We start from the raw sequence: 17,934 nt of genomic DNA, 5'->3' as shown, positions 1-17,934 counted from the left end.
AGCTCGCCATGTGGCTGACTCCTTCACCAAACACAGCGCCCTTCCGGCCTTCCCCTCCCATACACACAGGTCCCCCATCTCCCCATCACAGGACATGGGAGGGGATCACGCGGTTTGCACCACATTCCCAATTAGACTGTAAGCTCATTGGGGCAGGAATCATTTCCTTATATTTTGCTTATGTCCAGGCTAACCCAATGGCAGGTACAGCTAAGCTGTGTACAGAGCAGTATATACTGGCAATGAGTAAGTGAGATATATATATATATATATATATAACTACATTTAGGTAAAATTATGACGACAGATTTTCTTGGGATAAAAATATCAAAAATGATAAATTCCCCCTAAATCCAGCCCTGGCACCATCTCCAATTCTACAGCCACCGTCAACTAATGCGTTTCCCTCAGTGCAGGCCCCTATGTCCCCAGCCAGGAACTTCTTCCAGCATAATGTACGGTGTGATAGTACAGGGGGCACCGCGGCACTATTACAGGGAAGGCAGGTATGGTGGTTACTCCCCATAATGTACAGTGTGATAGTACAGGGGGCACCGCGGCACTGTTACAGGGAAGGCAGGTATGGTGGTTACTCCCCATAATGTACGGTGTGATAGTACAGGTGGCACCGCGGCACTATTACAGGGAAGGCAGGTATGGTGGTTACTCCCCATAATGTACAGTGTGATAGTACAGGGGGCACCGCGGCACTATTACAGGGAAGGCAGGTATGGTGGTTACTCCCCATAATGTACGGTGTGATAGTACAGGGGGCACCGCGGCACTATTACAGGGAAGGCAGTTATGGTGGTTACTCCCCATAATGTACGGTGTGATAGTACAGGGGGCACCGCGGCACTATTACAGGGAAGGCAGGTATGGTGGTTACTCCCCATAATGTACGGTGTGAGAGTACAGGGGGCACCGCGGCACTATTACAGGGAAGGCAGGTATGGTGGTTACTCCCCATAATGTACAGTGTGATAGTACAGGGGGCACCGCGGCACTATTACAGGGAAGGCAGGTATGGTGGTTACTCCCCATAATGTACAGTGTGATAGTACAGGGGCACCGCGGCACTATTACAGGGAAGGCAGGTATGGTGGTTACTCCCCATAATGTACGGTGTGATAGTACAGGGGGCACCGCGGCACTATTACAGGGAAGGCAGGTATGGTGGTTACTCCCCATAATGTACGGTGTGATAGTACAGGGGGCACCGCGGCACTATTACAGGGAAGGCAGGTATGGTGGTTACTCCCCATAATGTACGGTGTGATAGTACAGGGGGCACCGCGGCACTATTACAGGGAAGGCAGGTATGGTGGTTACTCCCCATAATGTACGGTGTGATAGTACAGGGGGCACCGCGGCACTATTACAGGGAAGGCAGGTATGGTGGTTACTCCCCATAATGTACGGTGTGATAGTACAGGGGGCACCGCGGCACTATTACAGGGAAGGCAGGTATGGTGGTTACTCCCCATAATGTACGGTGTGATAGTACAGGGGGCACCGCGGCACTATTACAGGGAAGGCAGGTATGGTGGTTACTCCCCATAATGTACAGTGTGATAGTACAGGGGGCACCGCGGGACTATTACAGGGAAGGCAGGTATGGTGGTTACTCCCCATAATGTACGGTGTGATAGTACAGGGGGCACCGCGGCACTATTACAGGGAAGGCAGGTATGGTGACTACTCCCCATAATGTACAGTGTGATAGTACAGGGGGCACCGCGGCACTATTACAGGGAAGGCAGGTATGGTGGTTACTCCCCATAATGTACGGTGTGATAGTACAGGGGGCACCGCGGCACTATTACAGGGAAGGCAGGTATGGTGGTTACTCCCCATAATGTACGGTGTGATAGTACAGGGGGCACCGCGGCACTATTACAGGGAAGGCAGGTATGGTGGTTACTCCCCATAATGTACGGTGTGATAGTACAGGGGGCACCGCGGCACTATTACAGGGAAGGCAGGTATGGTGGTTACTCCCCATAATGTACGGTGTGATAGTACAGGGGGCACCGCGGCACTATTACAGGGAAGGCAGGTATGGTGGTTACTCCCCATAATGTACGGTGTGATAGTACAGGGGGCACCGCGGCACTATTACAGGGAAGGCAGGTATGGTGGTTACTCCCCATAATGTACGGTGTGATAGTACAGGGGGCACCGCGGCACTATTACAGGGAAGGCAGGTATGGTGGTTACTCCCCATAATGTACAGTGTGATAGTACAGGGGGCACCGCGGGACTATTACAGGGAAGGCAGGTATGGTGGTTACTCCCCATAATGTACGGTGTGATAGTACAGGGGGCACCGCGGCACTATTACAGGGAAGGCAGGTATGGTGACTACTCCCCATAATGTACAGTGTGATAGTACAGGGGGCACCGCGGCACTATTACAGGGAAGGCAGGTATGGTGGTTACTCCCCATAATGTACGGTGTGATAGTACAGGGGGCATCGCGGCACTATTACAGGGAAGGCAGGTATGGTGGTTACTCCCCATAATGTACGGTGTGATAGTACAGGGGGCACCGCGGCACTATTACAGGGAAGGCAGGTATGGTGGTTACTCCCCATAATGTACGGTGTGATAGTACAGGGGGCACCGCGGCACTATTACAGGGAAGGCAGGTATGGTGGTTACTCCCCATAATGTACAGTGTGATAGTACAGGGGACACCGCAGCACTATTACAGGGAAGGCAGGTATGGTGGTTACTCATGTACGGTGTGATAGTACAGGGGGCACCGCGGCACTATTACAGGGAAGGCAGGTATGGTGGTTACTCCCCATAATGTACAGTGTGATAGTACAGGGGGCACCGCGGCACTGTTACAGGGAAGGCAGGTATGGTGGTTACTCCCCATAATGTACGGTGTGATAGTACAGGTGGCACCGCGGCACTATTACAGGGAAGGCAGGTATGGTGGTTACTCCCCATAATGTACGGTGTGATAGTACAGGGGGCACCGCGGCACTATTACAGGGAAGGCAGGTATGGTGGTTACTCCCCATAATGTACAGTGTGATAGTACAGGGGGCACCGCGGCACTATTACAGGGAAGGCAGGTATGGTGGGTACTCCCCATAATGTACGGTGTGATAGTACAGGTGGCACAGCGGCACTATTACAGGGAAGGCAGGTATGGTGGTTACTCCCCATAATGTACGGTGTGATAGTACAGGGGGCACCGCGGCACTATTACAGGGAAGGCAGGTATGGTGGTTACTCCCCATAATGTACAGTGTGATAGTACAGGGGGCACCGCGGCACTATTACAGGGAAGGCAGGTATGGTGGTTACTCCCCATAATGTACGGTGTGATAGTACAGGGGGCACCGCGGCACTATTACAGGGAAGGCAGGTATGGTGGTTACTCCCCATAATGTACGGTGTGATAGTACAGGGGGCACCGCGGGACTATTACAGGGAAGGCAGGTATGGTGGTTACTCCCCATAATGTACGGTGTGATAGTACAGGGGGCACAGCGGCACTATTACAGGGAAGGCAGGTATGGTGGTTACTCCCCATAATGTACAGTGTGATAGTACAGGGGGCACAGCGGCACTATTACAGGGAAGGCAGGTATGGTGGTTACTCCCCATAATGTACTGTGTGATAGTACAGGGGGCACCGCGGTACTATTACAGGGAAGGCAGGTATGGTGGGTACTCCCCATAATGTACGGTGTGATAGTACAGGGGGCACCGCGGCACTATTACAGGGAAGACAGGTATGGTGGTTACTCCCCATAATGTACGGTGTGATAGTACAGGGGGCACCGCGGCACTATTACAGGGAAGGCAGGTATGGTGGTTACTCCCCATAATGTACGGTGTGATAGTACAGGGGGCACCGCGGCACTATTACAGGGAAGGCAGGTATGGTGGTTACTCCCCATAATGTACAGTGTGATAGTACAGGGGGCACCGCGGCACTATTACAGGGAAGGCAGGTATGGTGGTTACTCCCCATAATGTACGGTGTGATAGTACAGGGGGCACCGCGGCACTATTACAGGGAAGATAGGTATGGTGGTTACTCACCATCCACCAGTGCTGGACATCTGGTGGTAGCTCCTGGTTTTCCAGTGTCCACACAGGAGAGATGGACACGTCGTAGTGACTGTCAAACCAGGCAGAAGAACCACGTTGTCGCAAGCAGCGGCGACATGAGCAGTCCTTTGGTAGATAAGGAAGGTGGAGGCGATGTCTCACCCCAGGATAACCAGGCACCAGCCGGACAGGGAGCCCCTCGGCTGATGCCCATCCCGCCAGCTCGGAGTACACTGGAGCCTCTGTCCCGTTGTGAGAAAAGGTGAAGAGAAGGGACATTATGAAGAGAAGGACAGAGGTGCTGAGGATCCATATTCGTAAGGTGCACCTCATCCTGATGCCCACCCCACAGCGGTCCTTAATATTGGACCCCGACAGTGAGTCCCACCTCTCCACAGCATGGGCCTCCACTCTGGCACTGCTACGAGTCCTGGCCTCTTACTCTGGCCAACTCCAGGAGACTGGTCATCTGCAGGAGATGTGAGGGAGCGTCATGTAGGGGCCTAGGGTCTGCGGGGGATATCATTTATCTCAGCATGGATCTCAGCGTGGTCTTTTCTCATGTCTCTCGTCTTCCTACCATGAAAGGTAAACGGTCCCGATTCCAGACCCTGCGTTCATCACACAACCGATCACTGAGGCGTCATCGGTTCATCTGACACCTGGAGATCACCTGAAATGAGAGGGATGCATTGAGCAAAGGTGACACTTACTGTAATTACAGCCTGCTTAGTGATGAGCACCTGTAATGCACCTGGGCACCTGCACCGAACACCAGGACTCGCTGCAGGTCTGGTGCATAGCTCAGCCTGGGAAAAGTGATATACTGAATTCCTGGCTCCGTGATAAGGAGGTCACATGACATTTAATCCTCCCCCTTACCACACGCCTTAGAATAATACAGTGAGCAGATCTGCTGGAGCCTCGAATGCCCCTGAACATCTGCCCGAGGGGAGGGGGCACCCAGCACAATTCGGCATCTCGTGAATAAAAACAAATTGCTCGGAACGTCTCACTTCTGTTTTGCTGGAAGGGAGAACAAGTTACGCAAATATAAGTAACAGAACAAAACAATCACAGAAATGGGTTACAAGGCGACCCTCCTTATGTATTTGCGTGGTCATTGCTTGCACGCAGCGTAGGCCGCCATTTTGTCGGCTGACCCAAAAGTCAGCTCATCGGTCAAAGTGCTGCTGGTTCCTAATGAACGAATAGATTGTGCTGTTATAAGTACTCCGCAATGGATACACTATAAATCACTGCTATAAATCCCATTATACAACACAAGGTGATTACAGTGACACAGATGGGCTTATGCGCACAGTACAAGGGCTCAGACAGGCGGGACCAGACAATTCATTCTTCCCCTTTTGTTTGTTTGTTTTTAGGGGGGGGGGGGAGAGAGACAGAGACCTATCTGTGCCTAGCCATGTAGAGATATATACATAGTGTTGGGGATGTCATGTCACCAGAATACACTTTACTGCTGTCACAGTGCAATATATCGCCATGCATGGTACAAACGTAACAGACGCCATGCTGCAAGCACTAAGGAGCCGATTCAGAGCTGCTCGCGCAAAGTGTATGCAGTAGGTCTTAGACAGTGATCACATAGTGTATGTAGACACCCACCAGCCTATTATAAGTCGCCCACTGGTGCACGTCATGTCCAGGAAGTGTATGCCACCATCGGTACATCGGAAACTATCACAGCGCTTGAGGTTGACCATACCCTGCTGCAAGCACTTCAGTGTAAAAACCGCCAGGTGACGTGTACTATGACGCTGTCTTATAATTATACGTGCAAAAAAAAATAAATATGGTAGTTGCTCAAATCAGCTTAATTGCATAACACAGGTGCTTGTAAAGGGCGAGGTTTACACTGAACACAGAAAAAAAGAGATATGCCCCCCAGCACACTGCAGCAAAAACAATACTTAAATCCTACATGATAATAGAGATTTAGAGGTATTAGTTACATACATTTGCAAATATATGAATAAGCGCCAGGCCAATCGTCAAGGCTCCTCTATACTGGCGTCCCTAACAATAAGGGGTTCACGTCCCAGACGTAAGGCACCCCAAAAAAATTCCAGGCCACCGGGGGGGTTCTGACTGGGCCTTTCTCATGGCATCACCACTTAATTCACATAGAATACTTTTATCACTTTTCTATTTGTTTTGTTTATTATTTATGTCATTTTAATTCTTTCTCATTTCATTAACACTTATTGATTTATCCTTACACATCTTTTCTTTACACTTCACTATCACCTTTTTCCCTTTTTCGTGTGATGCACTGGGGATGGCCCTTGGCTGGAATTTTTTTGGGGTGCCTTGCGTCTCGGACGTGAACCCCTTAATGTTAGGGACGCTGGTATAGAGGAGCCTTGATGATGGCCTGGCGCTTATTCATATATTTGCAAATGTATGTAAACTAATACCTCTGAATCTCTATTATCATGTAGGATTTAAGTATTGTTTTTGCTGCAGTGTGCTGGGGGCAAATCTCTTTTTTTCTGTGTTATAATTCTGCACACCTCTAACACGCCATTGAGATGCTCAGGCACGCCTGCGTTTGCACCTCCACTCCCCCAATTTTAATGGCCAGCCCCTGTAATTACCTACAAGCGACTTCCCCCTGTCACTCACTCTGATAGGCTGTCTATGCGCAGCGAGCGAATGCATTGTGACCTTTGCATACCACACAATGCATACCATCGGCAGCAGCGAGCGATTGCATCTTACCAAACTGGTGTGAATGAGCTCCTAAGCTCAGAAACGGAATGGGGGCGTCAGAGCGCAGAGTGAATTCCCCCCTGGCGTCAGTGAGGACATCAGACCATAACTGTACAGAGGCAGCAGCGGATATTGTGCAGGCATGTGGCATTAGGAGCGCCCATCCTTTCCTGGCTCTCTTGTTGCTTCTCGCCGAGGTTTTTATTATCATGAGTCAGATATTGTTGCTGGCACAGGATAGGACTCGGCACCGAATGCGTCTTTATTTGGAGGGCAGCTTAGTGTCACGTCACAGGGGGAACACATAAAACAACTCTCCCTGATTGTATAAGTATATAAGAGGAGAGCAGGAAGCCGGCAAACAAATAAGAGAAGTCAATGTATTTAGTACAGGGCATAGAAGCAATGTACAAGCCAACATGGCGGGGTCTCTGATGGTGTGGGTGGTGCTGGGAGTACAGAAAGTATACTAGAGATGATGGTGCTGGGGGTACAGAAGGTATACTAGAGATGATGGTGCTGGGGGTACAGAAAGTATACTAGAGATGATGGTGCTGGGGGTACAGAAAGTATACTAGAGATGATGGTGCTGGGGGTACAGAAAGTATACTAGAGATGATGGTGCTGGGGGTACAGAAAGTATACTAGAGATGATGGTGCAGGTGGTGCTGGGGGCACAGAAAGTATACTAGAGATGATGGTGCGGGTGGTGTTGGGGGCACAGAAAGTATACTAGAGATGATGGTGCTGGGGGTACAGAAAGTATACTAGAGATGATGGTGCTGGGGGTACAGAAAGTATACTAGAGATGATGGTGCTGGGGGCACAGAAAGTATACTAGAGATGATGGTGCGGGTGGTGCTGGGGACACAGAAAGTATACTAGAGATGATGGTGCTGGGGGTACAGAAAGTATACTAGAGATGATGGTGCTGGGAGTACAGAAAGTATACTAGAGATGATGGTGCTGGGGGTACAGAAAGTATACTAGAGATGATGGTGCTGGGGGTACAGAAAGTATACTAGAGATGATGGTGCTGGGGGTACAGAAAGTATACTAGAGATGATGGTGCAGGTGGTGCTGGGGGTACAGAAAGTATACTAGAGATGATGGTGCGGGTGGTGTTGGGGGCACAGAAAGTATACTAGAGATGATGGTGCTGGGGGTACAGAAAGTATACTAGAGATGATGGTGCTGGGGTACAGAAAGTATACTAGAGATGATGGTGCGGGTGGTGCTGGGGACACAGAAAGTATACTAGAGATGATGGTGCTGGGGGTACAGAAAGTATACTAGAGATGATGGTGCTGGGGGCACAGAAAGTATACTAGAGATGATGGTGCGGGTGGTGCTGGGGACACAGAAAGTATACTAGAGATGATGGTGCTGGGGGTACAGAAAGTATACTAGAGATGATGGTGCTGGGGATACAAAAAGTATACTAGAGATGATGGTGCGGGTGGTGCTGGGGGCACAGAAAGTATACTAGAGATGATGGTGCGGGTGGTGTTGGGGGCACAGAAAGTATACTAGAGATGATGGTGCTGGGGGTACAGAAAGTATACTAGAGTTGATGGTGCGGGTGGTGCTGGGGGCACAGAAAGTATACTAGAGATGATGGTGCTGGGGATACAAAAAGTATACTAGAGATGATGGTGCGGGTGGTGCTGGGGGTACAGAAAGTATACTAGAGATGATGGTGCTGGGGGTACAGAAAGTATACTAGAGATGATGGTGCTGGGGGTACAGAAAGTATACTAGAGATGATGGTGCAGGGGGTACAGAAAGTATACTAGAGATGATGGTGCAGGTGGTGCTGGGGGTACAGAAAGTATACTAGAGATGATGGTGCAGGTGGTGCTGGGGGTACAGAAAGTATACTAGAGATGATGGTGCTGGGGGTACAGAAAGTATACTAGAGATGATGGTGCTGGGGGTACAGAAAGTATACTAGAGATGGTGGTGCAGGTGGTGCTGGGGGTACAGAAAGTATACTAGAGATGATGGTGCTGGGGGTACAGAAAGTATACTAGAGATGATGGTGCTGGGGGTACAGAAAGTATACTAGAGATGATGGTGCTGGGGGTACAGAAAGTATACTAGAGATGATGGTGCTGGGAGTACAGAAAGTATACTAGAGATGATGGTGCTGGGGGTACAGAAAGTATACTAGAGATGATGGTGCAGGTGGTGCTGGGGGTACAGAAAGTATACTAGAGATGATGGTGCAGGTGGTGCTGGGGGTACAGAAAGTATACTAGAACCTATAGAGATGTTCAGAGGTACAAGACAGGGGTGTCCCCTTTCACCCCTCTTATCTGATCTAGCTATAGATCCGCTGATTAGAATACTGGAGCAGGACGATCTTTTTAAAGGGATAAAAATTGGTTCTAAAACAATAAACTTAACAGCATTTGCGGATGATATAATTCTTTACATTGCCAATCCTCATGACTGCCTAACTCATATATTGGGGCTTTTGAAAAGTTTTGAAGAAATATCAGGGTTCGCGGTGAACATCAGTAAGTCAGAGGCACTTTATTTAGGTTCGCGCAATTCATTGCCACGTCTGCCTAGTGATGTTTCACTTAAATGGGCCAAGGACAGGATGGCGTATTTAGGTATTATAATTCCTAGCAATTTAGCAAATTTATATCCTTTTAATTATAGACCCATTATAAAAAGAATTTCGGAGGAGTTGGAAGGCTGGAGGAATATCACTCTGTCATATATGGGACGCGCGAGCTTAGTCAAAATGATTTCATTTCCAAGGTTAATGTACACGCTCCAAATCCTACCTTTGTTCATTACAGTTAAGGATCTGCGACTTTTAAATAAGATATTTAAGCCCTCATTCAGAGCCGCTCGCTATTTGCGGTCGTTCGTTCTAAAACAAGGGGTGGCTATTCAAATGAACCGTTCGCTAATTGCGGTCTGTTCACACCTCTAAGTCTGAACGAGCGAGCAAAACTTGCGGTGGTAATTTTGAAAAATACGCCCCCTGGCCGCTCGCATCCTACGTCATGTCCGCTATTTATTAGATTAATCGAGTACATCGACCAGCGTATGAACTGCTCGCTATTCTTGTGGTTGGTTTTTGCTACCACAATCTTGCGAGCCGTTCTGGCTATAAAATAACCCAGTGACGTGGTCAATGACGCTGCTGTATTAATTATGCACACCCATAAAACGCCCGTTTTGACCTTTAAGCACGCCTGCGTTCTGATCTCCACTCCCCGTTTTCAAGCACCTTCCCCTGTTACCACCCACAAACGCCTCATTCTGTAACTCAAAGTAGCAGGCATTCGCTATATAGCGAACAAACGATTTTCAGCCGCACTGACTGGTTCGCGCATGCGTATTATAAACCGTACGCATGCGCAGAAGTGCGAACATCGCTCGGAACGAGCGTACTGCCGCTTACGAGCGGCTCTGAATCAGGCCCTTAGATCCTTTATATGGAATGGTAAACGGCCTAAGATTAGTTTGTTAAAATTGCAACAAACCAAATTGAATGGGGGAATAAGTTTTCCAGATATCAGATTATACATCAAAGCAGCTGTGTTCCGCTATTTGTCGGATTGGATAAATGAATCAGAGAATTACGCCAATACATCACTTGAGCGAGAGTTCTTAGACCAGGGCGATTTGATTACGTTTCTTCACTCCCGTGATCAGGAATTACCCACCACAATTAAAACTAATCCATTACTGTGGAATATAAAACGGGTATGGCATTTAATAAGACATGAGGCGGGCCTTAACTCACACAAATCATTATTTCTTCCTCTCGTAAGAAATCCGCATTTTCAATCTGGGCAGGCGACATATCCATTCACAATATGGCGAGTGGGTGGCATTCAGAGAATAGGCTGTTTAGTAGATAAAGAATCATGTCGGGCTCTATCTTTTAGCGAAGCTGTAGAAAAGTATAATGCTCTGTTGGGGTTCCCCATGGCCTTCCTGCAGGCAAAACATTATATCAACTCAGTAATCCAGGTGTTTGCGGCGGAAGAATGGAATAATCCAGTAGATGACCTTCTTTCCAAACCACCAGTACTTAAGAAAGCTATTTCTAATTATTATCAATATTTTAAAATATCTTTGGATCACGCGTCCAATGCTAGGGGGCTTTCGCAGTGGGTTAAAAAATTTCCCTTATATACAGTTGAAGAGTTATTGACTGCCCTTAATTATTCCTGTAAATCTTTAACATCAACAATATATGTGGAGATGTTTCTAAACATTTTTCACAGAGCCTATTTGTCTCCGCATAGGAGTTTTTTAATGGGACGTTCGGCTTCTCATTCCTGTTATAGGTGCGGAGAAGATACTGCAGACTTATATCATTGCTTTTGGTCGTGCCCAATAGTCAAAGGATTTTGGTTACGGATCAAACGATACGCGGAGTCAGCTTCACTCAATTATGTCCCTTTCATTCCAGAGTGGGCTATTTTTGGCATTATACCTACAGATACGAGAGCTAGCAAAGGAAGCAGAAGACTGCTATTGGCAATAAGCGCGGCTGCTCGTAAAACGATTCTGCAGGAATGGATTTCGACCTTGTGACCGGACGCCTTTCGCCTAGGCCATCCCTGGTCACGGGTTAGCACTTTTGGACTCCCACTCACCTTCAGTGACCGTCTGTCACTAACTCCGCCCACTACGCCGTGGGCATTTAACGATGCTGCCACCACCAAACTCTACCATCGGCGTTTGGAACCGCTTTTCAGTTACCCTCAGGCTCCTACGTCGGCACCTGGAACCGCCTCTGCTGCGTATGCGTTTGATTAACTGCGGACACACCTCCTGTTTGGTGTCGGCTGTTCCCACCTGATCCCTCGCAATGGACCAGGTCTGCACGGTAGCTGGCGGAGGGCTTGAACTTGGAGACACGGAGCTCTTACCCAGAACAGCAGGAGAACGGAATAGCGTTTTGCGCAATTCTGTTGGTCGCAGGATTGAGGCACAATTGAAGTCAGGCAAGGTGTTTATTGCTCAAAGTCTTAAAGAAGACTCAACCTTCCGCCTGAAGGGGAATATCAGCATACAGGATGTTACAGCAAATCTTCTCCACACAGAAGTTACAGGGTTGTACCACATACAGGGCTCACAGTCCCTCTTTTTATGTCATTCTTACACACAACATCACAGGGGGGCAAATCCACCCTGTGCTCCTTCCAGCCAATCATTCTAGCTCAGAAAAACATAAATTAACAACATATTACATTTCAAAGGAGTCTCTCAATATCCTCCTTCCTAATCCACCACACAAACTGATTTATCATACGTTATACTGTCTCCTATAATGTTGGTATAACATGTCACAGGAAATAGTAAATGACATTCATCCTTATCAGTTTGGCATTTCCAACCTTAACACATTCAGTGACATCCAAAAGGTTCTTAAAAACAAATTGTCTTTTCAAAGTAAGTTCTGTACATGAAGTGTTTGGCTATATGACACCAGTAACACAGAGACCTTCCAGCCAGAGGTCACTGGGATGCACTACATAGAAAGCTTAGTTACACAATGGCTCTGACCACTATCATAGGTCAGGATGATAACATATCACTTATAGCTACAGCCTTCTAACACAGCTTATACATTCCTTCTAAGTGCATTTTCTCTACAAAATATACATGTAAACCATATAGTACATAGCCTATTAAATATACGTTGCTTCATGCACTAATGCATTGCAGCAATACATATATACTTTGATACAGTTTATTATAAACCATGTGCAGTGTCCCTTTACACTGTCCTTTTAAAAATGACGGCACAGCACGGGGGTTAACCCTTTCACTGCTGTGGCAGCCATTAACCCCGTGTGGCCTGCCTCCGGCCACAGACCTCCTCCCCATCTTTTGTGTTATTTAAGACAAAATTATATAACATATTTCGAATGGACTGGGTAGAGGTAGTCTTAGAGAAGGAAAAGAAAGTAGAGAAATTTTTTGATATGTGGGAATCATATATATCTACATTATCCCTCGACGTGCGGCGCCAAATATATTATAGTGTGAAGGATACAGCTCGGTTTTTACTCCAGACTATTGGAAACGATCCACCAATAATCATCAACTCTACCACGACCTAATGTGTTTACATGGGATGTAGGTGATTGTGATCCCTTTGGGGGTGGGGGGGGAGGATTATGAGAGAGACCTTTTTGTTTTATTTATATTTGTTTTTGGTTGTATTTGTCAGATGTTGAAAGTTTCAAATATTATCTGAAATACCGTATGATCTGGTAACCAGGATATATGCAGTGTTTACATGGAGGAGAATTGCTATCATAAGCTATATATATATATGTATGTATGGTTTTTTCTCTCCCTTGGTAGATACACTGTTACTATATTATGTCCAAAACAACTATGCTCTATATATCTACTGTATTCTATGTATTTCTATACTTTTCGTGATTGTTATTTTGATGTATTTGATTGTGCTTATGTGCAGTGTCTCAATAAAAGAAATTCATTAAAAAAATAAAGTATACTAGAGATGATGGTGCTGGGGGTACAGAAAGTATAGTAGAGAAGATGGTGCTGGGGGTCCAGAAAGTATACTAGAGATGATGGTGCTGGGGGTACAGAAAGAATACTAGAGATGATGGTGCTGGGGGTACAGAAAGTATACTAGAGAAGATGGTGCTGGGGGTACAGAAAGTATACTAGAGATGATGGTGCAGGTGGTGCTGGGGGTACAGAAAGTATACTAGAGATGATGGTGCTGGGGGCACCAAAAGTATACTAGAGATGATGGTGCAGGTGGTGCTGGGGGTACAGAAAGTATACTAGAGATGATGGTGCTGGGGGTACAGAAAGTATACTAGAGAAGATGGTGCTGGGGGTACAGAAAGTATACTAGAGAAGATGGTGCTGGGGGTACAGAAAGTATACTAGAGATGATGGTGCTGGGGGTACAGAAAGTATACTAGAGGATGGTGCTGGGGGTACAGAAGGTATACTAGAGATGATGGTGCTGGGGGTACAGAAAGTATACTAGAGATGATGGTGCTGGGGGTACAGAAAGTATACTAGAGAAGATGGTGCTGGGGGTACAGAAAGTATACTAGAGAAGATGGTGCTGGGGGTACAGAAAGTATACTAGAGAAGATGGTGCTGGAGGTACAGAAAGTATACTAGAGAAGATGGTGCTGGGGGTACAGAAAGTATACTAGAGATGATGGTGCTGGGGGTACAGAAAGTATACTAGAGATGATGGTGCTGGGGGTACAGAAAGTATACTAGAGATGATGGTGCTGGGGGTACAGAAGGTATACTAGAGATGATGGTGCTGGGGGTACAGAAAGTATACTAGAGATGATGGTGCTGGGGGTACAGAAAGTATACTAGAGATGATGGTGCGGGTGGTGCTGGGGGTACAGAAAGTATACTAGAGATGATGGTGCGGGTGGTGCTGGGGTTACAGAAAGTATACTAGAGATGATGGTGCTGGGGGTACAGAAAGTATACTAGAGATGATGGTGCTGGGGGCACAGAAAGTATACTAGAGATGATGGTGCAGGTGGTGCTGGGGGTACAGTAAGGATACTAGAGATGATGGTGCTGGGGGCACAGAAAGTATACTAGAGATGATGGTGCAGGTGGTGCTGGGGGTACAGAAAGTATACTAGAGATGATGGTGCTGGGGGCACAGAAAGTATACTAGAGATGATGGTGCGGGTGGTGCTGGGGGTACAGAAAGTATACTAGAGATGATGGTGCGGGTGGTGCTTGGGGTACAGAAAGTATACTAGAGATGATGGTGCTGGGGGTACAGAAAGTATACTAGAGATGATGGTGCTGGGGGCACCAAAAGTATACTAGAGATGATGGTGCAGGTGGTGCTGGGGGTACAGAAAGTATACTAGAGATGATGGTGCTGGGGGTACAGAAAGTATACTAGAGAAGATGGTGCTGGGGGTACAGAAAGTATACTAGAGATGATGGTGCTGGGGGTACAGAAAGTATACTAGAGATGATGGTGCTGGGGGTACAGAAAGTATACTAGAGGATGGTGCTGGGGGTACAGAAGGTATACTAGAGATGATGGTGCTGGGGGTACAGAAAGTATACTAGAGATGATGGTGCTGGGGGTACAGAAAGTATACTAGAGAAGATGGTGCTGGGGGTACAGAAAGTATACTAGAGAAGATGGTGCTGGGGGTACAGAAAGTATACTAGAGAAGATGGTGCTGGAGGTACAGAAAGTATACTAGAGAAGATGGTGCTGGGGGTACAGAAAGTATACTAGAGATGATGGTGCTGGGGGTACAGAAAGTATACTAGAGATGATGGTGCTGGGGGTACAGAAAGTATACTAGAGATGATGGTGCTGGGGGTACAGAAGGTATACTAGAGATGATGGTGCTGGGGGTACAGAAAGTATACTAGAGATGATGGTGCTGGGGGTACAGAAAGTATACTAGAGATGATGGTGCGGGTGGTGCTGGGGGTACAGAAAGTATACTAGAGATGATGGTGCGGGTGGTGCTGGGGTTACAGAAAGTATACTAGAGATGATGGTGCTGGGGGTACAGAAAGTATACTAGAGATGATGGTGCTGGGGGCACAGAAAGTATACTAGAGATGATGGTGCAGGTGGTGCTGGGGGTACAGTAAGTATACTAGAGATGATGGTGCTGGGGGCACAGAAAGTATACTAGAGATGATGGTGCAGGTGGTGCTGGGGGTACAGAAAGTATACTAGAGATGATGGTGCTGGGGGCACAGAAAGTATACTAGAGATGATGGTGCGGGTGGTGCTGGGGGTACAGAAAGTATACTAGAGATGATGGTGCGGGTGGTGCTTGGGGTACAGAAAGTATACTAGGGATGATGGTGCTGGGGGTACAGAAAGTATACTAGAGATGATGGTGCTGGGGGCACCAAAAGTATACTAGAGATGATGGTGCAGGTGGTGCTGGGGGAACAGAAAGTATACTAGAGATGATGGTGCTAGGGGCACAGAAAGTATACTAGAGATGATGGTGCTGGGGGCACAGAAAGTATAATAGAGATGATGGTGCAGGTGGTGCTGAGGGTACAGAAAGTATACTAGAGATGATGGTGCTGGGGGCACAGAAAGTATACTAGAGATGATGGTGCTGGGGGCACAGAAAGTATACTAGAAATGATGGTGCGGGTGGTGCTGGGGGTACAGAAAGTATACTAGAGATGATGTGCTGGGGGCACAGAAATTATACTAGAGATGATGGTGCTGGGGGGACAGAAAGAATACTAGAGATGATGGTGCTGGGGGTACAGAAAGTATACTAGAGATGATGGTGCTGGGGGTACAGAAAGTATACTAGAGGTGATGGTGCAGGTGGTGCTGGGGGTACAGAAAGTATACTAGAGATGATGGTGCAGGGGGCACAGAAAGTATACTAGAGATGATGGTGCTAGGGGCACAGAAAGTATACTAGAGATGATGGTGCTGGGGGTACAGAAAGAATACTAGAGATGATGGTGCTGGGGGCACAGAAAGTATACTAGAGATGAGGGTGCAGGTGGTGCTGGGGGTACAGAAAGTATACTAGAGATGATGGTGCTGGGGGCACAGAAAGTAAACTAGAGATGATTGTGCAGGTGGTGCTGGGGGTACAGAAAGTATACTAGAGATGATGGTGCTGGGGGCACAGAAAGTATACTAGAGATGATGGTGCGAGTGGTGCTGGGGGTACATAAAGTATACTAGAGATGATGGTGCGGGTGGTGCTGGGGGTACAGAAAGTATACTAGAGATGATGGTGCGAGTTGTGCTGGGGGTACAGAAAGTATACTAGAGATGATGGTGCTGGGGGTACAGAAAGTATACTAGAGATGATGGTGCTGGGGGCACCGAAAGTATACTACAGATGATGGTGCAGGTGGTGCTGGGGGTACAGAAAGTATACTAGAGATGATGGTGCTGGGGGCACAGAAAGTATACTAGAGATGATGGTGCAGGTGGTGCTGGGGGTACAGAAAGTATACAAGAGATGATGGTGCTGGGGGCACAGAAAGTATACTAGAGATGATGGTGCTGGGGGTACAGAAAGTATACTAGAGATGATGGTGCAGGTGGTGCTGGGGGTACAGAAAGTATACTAGAGATGATGGTGCTGGGGGTACAGAAAGTATACTAGAGATGATGGCGCGGGTGGTGCTGGGGGTACAGAAAGTATACTAGAGATGATGGTGCTGGGGGCACAGAAAGTAAACTAGAGATGATTGTGCAGGTGGTGCTGGGGGTACAGAAAGTATACTAGAGATGATGGTGCTGGGGGCACAGAAAGTATACTAGAGATGATGGTGCGGGTGGTGCTGGGGGTACAGAAAGTATACTAGAGATGATGGGGCGGGTGGTGCTGGGGGTACTGAAAGTATACTAGAGATGATGGTGCTGGGGGTACAGAAAGTATACTAGAGATGATGGTGCTGGGGGTACAGAAAGTATACTAGAGATGATGGTGCTGGGGGCACCAAAAGTATACTAGAGATGATGGTGCAGGTGGTGCTGGGGGTACAGAAAGTATACTAGAGATGATGGTGCTAGGGGCACAGAAAGTATACTAGAGATGATGGTGCTGGGGGCACAGAAAGTATACTAGAGATGATGGTGCAGGTGGTGCTGAGGGTACAGAAAGTATACTAGAGATGATGGTGCTGGGGGCACAGAAAGTATACTAGAGATGATGGTGCTGGTGGTGCTGGGGGTACAGAAAGTATACTAGAGATGATGGTGCAGGTGGTGCTGGGGGTACAGAAAGTATACTAGAGATGATGTGCTGGGGGTACAGAAAGTATACTAGAGATGATGGTGCTGGGGGCACAGAAAGTATACTAGAGATGATGGTGCTGGGGGCACAGAAAGTATACTAGAGATGATGGTGCTGGGGGCACAGAAAGTATACTAGAGATGATGGTGCTGGGGGTACAGAAAGATTACTAGAGATGATGGTGCAGCGGGCACCGAAAGTATACTAGAGATGATGGTGCAGGTGGTGCTGGGGGTACAGAAAGTATACTAGAGATGATGATGCTGGGGCACAGTAAGTATACTAGAGATGATAGTGCTGGGGGCACAGAAAGTATAGTAGAGATGAAGGTGCGGGTGGT

The 17,934-nt window shown here is 47.6% G+C and overlaps 1 protein-coding gene across 3 annotated transcripts in view; it reads right to left on the bottom strand.

The window, feature by feature from the left end:
- Window positions 1–17,934, bottom strand: part of ST3GAL2 (ST3 beta-galactoside alpha-2,3-sialyltransferase 2) — a 177,993-nt gene that overhangs the window by 16,245 nt on the left and 143,814 nt on the right. For all 3 annotated transcript variants that reach the window (XM_088446235.1, XM_088446236.1, XM_088446237.1), the window contains exon 2: window positions 4,069–4,750. In XM_088446235.1, coding sequence (XP_088302361.1) covers window positions 4,069–4,410 — 342 coding nt within the window. In that variant the 5' untranslated portion in view covers window positions 4,411–4,750. The remainder of the gene's footprint in view (window positions 1–4,068; window positions 4,751–17,934) is intronic.

Source organism: Taudactylus pleione, unplaced genomic scaffold (assembly GCF_031769625.1).
Source record: "Taudactylus pleione unplaced genomic scaffold, aTauple2 ptg000394l, whole genome shotgun sequence".
NCBI lineage: Eukaryota > Metazoa > Chordata > Amphibia > Anura > Myobatrachidae > Taudactylus > Taudactylus pleione.
The sequence above is the reverse complement of the archived record's forward strand: the minus strand, read 5'-3'. Positions and strand labels throughout refer to the sequence as shown.